This window comes from Mus caroli, unplaced genomic scaffold (genome assembly GCF_978045245.1).
Source record: "Mus caroli unplaced genomic scaffold, Mus_caroli_1 scaffold_6, whole genome shotgun sequence".
Taxonomy (NCBI): domain Eukaryota; kingdom Metazoa; phylum Chordata; class Mammalia; order Rodentia; family Muridae; genus Mus; species Mus caroli.
This window is the reverse complement of record NW_028227261.1, coordinates 82,161,728-82,169,094: the sequence shown is the minus strand read 5'-3', so window position 1 is coordinate 82,169,094 and position 7,367 is coordinate 82,161,728. Positions and strand designations below refer to the sequence as shown.

Sequence of the window (7,367 nt, the reverse complement as noted above, 5' to 3'; positions counted from 1 at the left end):
GTGGATGCTCACAGTCAGCTATTGGAAGGATCACAAGGCCCCCAATGGAGGAGCTAGAGAAAGTACCCAGGGAGCCAAAGAGATCTGCAATCCTATAGGTGGAACAACAATATGAAATAACCAGAACCGCCCCCCCCCCCCCCCGCCGCCCTGGAGCTTATGTCTCTAGCTGCATATGAATCAGGAAATGGCCTAGTGGGCCATCAGTGTAAAGAGAGGCCCATTACTCATGCAAACTTTATATACCTCAGTATGGGAGAACAAGAGGGCCAAGAAGAGGGAGTGGGTGGTTGGGTGAGTGAGTGGGGGAGCGTGTGGGGGACTTTTGGGATACCATTGGAAATTTAAATGTAATGAATACCCCCCAAAAAATTGAAAAAAAATAAAGAAAAGAGTTATGTTAAAATAATTTATTTGATTTCACTTTCCTTTACAATAAGATAGAGAAATTGAGGATCCATACAGTGCTGGAAGAGTCTTAGTGGTTTTTAGAGGAAAAAGAAAAGTCCCAACATGTCTTCACTGAGGACTTGAGCTCTCATCACGAGGTGACCACAGCAGCTGAAAATTGTTGTCTCCAGGGAGAGAGGCAGGAAGTCCATGTTGAACTGGCAATAGATAGGTGGCATTCCAGGCATCCCATCTGGGAACCAGTGAGTCCTGACTGCACATCATCAGTGATAGGTTCCCAGGAAGCTGTCCCGAAGATGCAGACATGCCATAATCCCAAGGCTGGTATACTGGAGATGGCATCACCATTGGAGTTTGAGGGCTTGAGGAAGGCCTGGGATAACCAGACCGGTTATACAGAGCACCTGAGAGGAGAACAAAGAGAGAGAGAGTGAAAGCATAAACATGGCACCCTCACTCTCCCTGAGTCTCTCTAAGTAATTGTCTGGCCTCTGGGTCAGAGTCAACTATGAACAAGTCCAAATTCCATTGCCTTGAGGTGACACGGGAAGTTAGACATTGGGGGCCAGAATTTGTGCTGTATGCAACAACACAGCCCTGTGGGAATGGGGCTTCACTCCATAGTCTGCTCAGCTCTGTCCTCATGAAGGACAGGCCATCTGATGCCACGACTTTCAGAACCCCAAGTGTCTATGCAGAAGAGACTCACCTGGAACACGGCCTCTCTGACATTTGGGGTCGAAGATCCTGTCCAGATAATCTCTATAAGGAGAATACAAGGATACATCCCTGGATCTCTCTCTACTGAGAGTCGAGTGCAGATCCTTCATGGTCCACATCAGGTCCAAACAGCTTTGGATGTCCTTGAACAGGCCTCGATGATAGAGACGCTGGCAAACAAGACTGCTCTTCTGCTTGATCTTCTGGCCTGGGTGGCCAATTTCCCATTCAACCACTTGCCACTCCTGCAGGAAGATCTTGATTTCAGGGTCGGTCCATGGGCTACAGGAAGGGCCTGCAGAGACAGAGGGGCAAGATGAGTATATTGGAGGTCACACACTCATACCTGTCACCTTTCCTCAGGGATTCTCCCTGCACATTGAACTGACAAAAATGGTTACTTTCTGTTATCAAGACCTTGGGAACACTTGCAGCAGAGCCCAGGATCCAGAGTCTACCAGGCTCTTAATACCAAGAGGTACACTCACTGGGAATTCATCAGTGTCTTCAGCTTTAGAAAATGAATAGGAGTTCAGATTTAGGTTTCAGCCAAGGGCAGGTTTCAGGCAATATAATCCAACCTTGGAAGACCACACTGTCTCAACTTAAAAATATCAGAGACACCGAGTGAAACCAAGGTCAGTTCATTGAAGTTTCTTTTATGTATTGGGGTCTCCTTCCATGGTGCTGGCCATCCTACAGCTCACTAACACTAAGCCCAAACTATCTAGGACATCACACTGATGTGCTTGCCTCTGGCTCCCCCTCCCAAGTACTGGAATTAAAGGCATGGGATGCCAATGTCACACATTTGCTAACTATCTTCACTTCTTGGAAACTTGAGCTGAAAGTAAGACACAAACACAGAACTTTAATGGTTTGTTTCCTTCTAACTATGATATAATCAACTTGACGACAAAGAACAGCCATGACAAGACCACCTCCTGTCAACTCCTGACTATGATGCCACCTCAAGTCATGCCTCCTTTCCAAAGGAAACCATAACTGGTATACAGTCACAGATGGGTGATAAAGCCATCCACGGAGAAATGGCAAATGCATTGTATATTTAACAGTGTCATAGTCATACCTAACGTGATAGAATATCCCCCACACAAGTCCAAATGCAAGGGAAAATATCAAAGGATATATGGGAGTTCCAATCCTTCCAACAGGAAATCAGAATTTCATCACCCTTGGACATCATCAGTGATGAGTTCCCCTTAAGCTTTCCAATAGTGGTAGGGATGCGATAATGCCAATGTGCATACCTGGAGAGATGGCACCACCAATGCAGAGGGAAGGTGCATAGGAAGCTGGGGGATTCCCGTGCCCATCAAACCAAGGACCTGAGTGAGGGGAGAAGAAAGAGAAGGCGTTTAAAATGGCACCCTCACTCTCTTTCAGGCTCTAGAAGCGATTGTCTGGACTCTGGGTCAGAGTCAAGTATGAACAAGAAGAAAGTCCATTGCCTTGGAGTGACAGAGGAAGTTTGACACAAGGAGCAGGCCACTATGGGAAATAAAGGCCTATGGGAAAAGGACTTGCAGCAGTTGTGTGCTCTGCTCTATGCCCAGCTGATGCTTTCCTCTGGGACCTCAAAATCCCCTCTACACAAGAGACTCACCTGGCACATAGCCTCCCTGGGATCTGGGGTGGCCCAAGATCTCGTACAGGATCCAATCATAAGGCGAATACAAGCGGTAAGCCCGGGGCCTCTCGTTACAAAGACGTGTGTGCAGGTCCTTCATCTTCACCATCACATCAAGGCAGCTATGCTTGCTCTTCCTCAGACCCCGATTAGAGAGGCGTCTGCTAAGGAACTTGGCCTTCTCATGCATCTTATTGCCTGGGTCTCCGAGTTCATATTCAACCATTGCCCACTCTTCCAGCAAGATCCAGATTTCATCCTCAATCCACGGGCTATCCCACGGACCTGCGAGGCAAAGAGGGATGCGATGAGGATATCAAAGGTAACACACATGACCATGTCAACTTTGCTTAGGGACTTTCCCTGCACACTGATTGGCCAACAATGGCTTCCCTCATTTATCAAGTGGTTAGGAACACAGTCTTACCAGCCCTGTTACAGCACCTACCCTGCTCTTCACAGTAAGAAGTACACTCATTGGGAAAACATAGGTGTCTGCAGATTTAGGGATGGTTTGGTCCCAGAATACAATGGGATCCACAGCATTAGTGCTACCAGGGAATGTTGGATCTGAAGAGACTCATAACCACATCCACGACAGGGAGACACTCAGAGCCTTCTGGGACAAGGGCATACATCAGGGACCACTGAATGCTGGTCTATCCTTGCTACAGATGTCCAAGTCGGGGCTCTTTCATCTACTCGAAGTCACAGAGCAAGAGAATAGGAGAGCAGGAATTTCACTCTGAATACCTGAGGAACTTTGGCCTTCCTGCCTCAGCCTCCTCCTTCTCCTATTGGATTCTTTGTCATTTCTCACACTTTGGACTCGGTTATCTTCTCTCTGTGCAGAAAGGAAACAATGAAATATTAAAGCAGGTTGCAAGCTACAGGAATCCCTGTTCCCAGCTGTGAATGGACTCAGGTAGCAGCCTCCAGTTGCATAAGCTAAAACAATGCACCCTTACTTCCTCATTCACAGATGCTGGTCCATTCTCTTCTAATGGGAAAGTTGGCCTCTGAGGTTAATCCAAAGAGGATCTACAGTGAACAAGGCAGGAGCCCTTGATCAAGTGGAGGAAAGAAACGGAAGCAACTCTCCTTTGAGAAGACCACAGCCACTCACTCTCTCCAGTTCACATTCTTACCATTTTCTGCAGGGGAAAAAATTCCCTTTCAAAATCTAATCAACTCCAGCTATGCTTCAGACACAGTAAGATATCAAGAGAAACTGTGTGAAACTACACTTTTCCATCCTAAGTCACACAATATGGATGTCTGACAGGTGGCCATAATGGCATTCACTGCTAAGAGGAATGGGGATTCTCAGAAATTTAACATCATTCTTGGCTACATAGTTGGTTGTGGGCTAAAACCTAAAAACCCAAGGACAAAATAAATGTAATTGGTGTACCTCTTCAATTTACAGACATGGGTTCAAATTCAAGGTAGCTAACCATATTTTGTATGTGCCGAGGCACAAATATCCCAGTTACCCTACAGAAAATAGGAGTGAATTTAATTGCCCCCAACTCACCTGCATTTTGTCTCTTGAGATTCCTTTCCCGAACACAGTGAGGAAAGTAGGTTCTAATGTGTCCCGGTGTTCACAAGAGTCTGCGGTGCAAGGAGCTGTGCTTACTTCCCTGGGCTACTACAAGTCGGAGACTCCTGTGCAAATGTGGTTCTTTATAAAGCTCTACAGTTTAATTGAATCTGACCCACCCAACCTGTATGTTTAGGGTGGCTCAATTGTTGACCTGGTGCCTTTAATCCTACATCCCATGCTGAGGAAAGAAACAGGCTCATGAGCAGGATCTCCTAAGCTACATAAGCAAGACCCCACAGTCTCCACTGAAAATGACCAAAGAAACTAGGCCAATTCATTTAAGTTCATTTTATGAGACAGGGTTTATTCACCTAGTTCTGGGCATTCTTCAACTCACTAAAGTTAAGACCAAAATCTGGTGTCTGATACACTGATCGATCCACTGCCTATAGCTCCCTCTCTCATATGCTGGGATCTAAAGTAAGGCCCAGACATTAACACATTTACTAAATACCTTCTTAGGTGTCCTGGCTTTCTCCTCTGGATGAAGGCAGTGGATTCTCAGGTGCTGCACCCCCATGTCTGCCTAGATGCTGCCATGATTCCTCTCTTCATGATATGGGGCTGAACTTCAGAACCCCAATGTCATTCCCAGTTAAATGTTTTCATTCCTAAGAGTTGTTGGACATGGAGTCTCTTCAGAGCAATGGGAACCCAAAATCAGGCAGAAGTTGGTACCAGCACTGAGATACTGATGTCATAGACCTGTACACGTTTTGATTTAAAGGAAAGTGGATTTGGGGACTTTAGATCAGAAAAGCCGTGGAATGTCTTAAGTGGAGCTGGGTGGGTTATTCCAGCAGGGACATGGATGTCACTGATGCTGACGGTGAACTGAACTCTGGGTGTAGTCCTCAAGAGGTTTGTTTCAGAGGAGAAGAATGTTAGTATGTGGCCTAGAGATGGGTTTTTCTGATATTTGGTGGAAAATATGGCTGCTTTTTGCCCTTGTCTGAAGAATCTGTTTGAGGCTAAGGTGAAAAGACTGAGATCATTTGAAATTGCAAAGGGTGTCTATAAAAAGTCTTTAAAAGAATAGACTTTGTTTTTTGATTTACAGTGACCAGGAGCTTAAGGATAAACATAACAATCATAAGACTAAAACAACAACAACAAAAAAATCTATGGTTCAAAGGCAAGCAGATCTTTGAATTCATGATGAGCCTGGCTCATTCCAAGCCCTAGGTGAAAAAAAGGTTAAGTACAGGCGTGGTGATGCACACCTTTAATCACAAGACTCAGGGGACAGAAGCCTGTGTATCTCTGAATTTAAGGTCGTCTACAGATTAAGTTCCAGGAGAGCCAAGCATAGGCAATGAATGAAATCACTGAACACAGAAAGTTGGTAAAGATGGAATAGAACATGGGGTGCCATGTCCCAGTACACCAAGCAGTAGAACCCTGCAGCTTTGGCCCAGTACAAATTAGGCATCAAGTATATTGCAACCTATTATTAAAATGGGTTCAACCTCGACTCTAACCTGCCATCCCACAAATGAACTTGAAGTGAAATGTCATTAGAGTATGGGGGAAGTGGACTTGTTCATCAATACTTTTTAGGAGGCGAGCTCAATCTTTGGCAGCAGTTCAGTCCCATAGCAAACCGCAAACATGATACAGTTGTTGCAGACCAGTCCTCTAGGCAGGCAGATATCACATTCAAACCAGCAGCTTCAGTCCCTTCTCTACTCAGACACACAAGGCACAAACCAGAAGCTACAATCCGGTCAGGAAGAAACTGACAGATATGACAACTGGCCTGAGGAGAGCCCACAAAGCAGAAATCTGATGCAGGAATCTAGGTAGGATTTCTTGGATGAGGGTTTCTCAATCGGAGCTAGCTTTTCCACCTGTAATCACTCAATGTCCCTAGGTAGGGCCAACCAATACTTGTGTATACTTAGGGAAGAATAGTGACTCAGAGAAAACCAAACTGACGCTCAGTGCTCATTATCCCCTAATGTTTGTAGAGACATTTTATATGCCAACATCACAGGTCCTTTCACCTGTTTGCTACATCAAACATCCTTTCACCTGTGTCTGCTTCAGCAAAACATCCTTTACCCGTGTCTTCCTCAGGGAGACATCCTTTTCACCTCTGTGCCTCAAGAAAACATCCTTTCAAATAATTAACTTTGCAAAGAAACTAGGAGTTTCCTTCAATGTGACTCTAGCTTTCGAAACAGGAATAGAGGAGGTTAGTGGGACAATTGATGCTGGTTAAATAGAGCATAGAAATTAGAGTTTATTATAATAAAGAGACCACTATCACTGAGGTGAAATCTTCTGAGAAGTGTTATCTGAGAGTACTAAGAAGCTGTGTTCCAGAGATTGCCAAGGTTGTACCTCATGCTGTATCTGGATGTGGTAATAGATGAGATTCATCCAGGTGGTACTGATTTTTAAGATATGAAGGGGTTGTGGAGAGCAGCTGAGCCTTGTCTCCCAGAGATACCCGGGAAGGCCCTTTGTTGTTGTTGTTTTTGTTGCTGTTTTCTTAATGTTTGTAGTTTCTTTATTTTTAATTGTTTTTTTTTTCCTTTTCCTTTCATATAAAACTCATCAATATATTTTCACCCCAAAGGCTGGCCCCCTCCAAATCTCTACTTGATCTCTGAGTAGGTGGACTCCCTGGGTATTACCTCTACCCTGATCCATAAAGTCTATGCAGTTTTAAGATCATCCTCTCCTACTGAGTCTAGACAAGGCAGCCCTATGCTACTTATGTGCCTAAGGCCTCAGATCATTGCATGTATGCTCTTTGTTTGGTAGGTCAGACTCTAGGTGTTCCCAGGTATCCAGGTGAGATGTGACTGTGGTGTTGGCCTTGCCTTCAGCACCTCGGGAAGCCTGTGTGTGAAGGTGCAGCCCTAGTTGCAGTTGATAAATTAGGACTGAAGGAGTCATGCAAAGAATTAGTGACTAGGTACATTGAAGGGAGCCTTTGAGAGGCTATTGGTGAAACCTACATGTAGT

General features: G+C 45.1%; 1 protein-coding gene across 1 annotated transcript; it reads right to left on the bottom strand.

Annotated features, from left to right (window-relative positions):
• Nucleotides 1–519: 519 nt before the first annotated feature.
• On the bottom strand, nucleotides 520–6,776 carry LOC147004281 (uncharacterized). Its single transcript, XM_085838434.1, has 6 exons — nucleotides 6,738–6,776; nucleotides 3,536–3,626; nucleotides 2,759–3,067; nucleotides 2,403–2,480; nucleotides 1,121–1,426; nucleotides 520–815 (listed from the first exon to the last, which is right to left on the bottom strand). Exons 1-6 carry the CDS (start codon nucleotides 6,774–6,776, stop codon nucleotides 520–522), a joined length of 1,119 nt encoding a protein of 372 aa, XP_085694560.1.
• Between the last annotated feature and the right edge of the window lie 591 nt (nucleotides 6,777–7,367).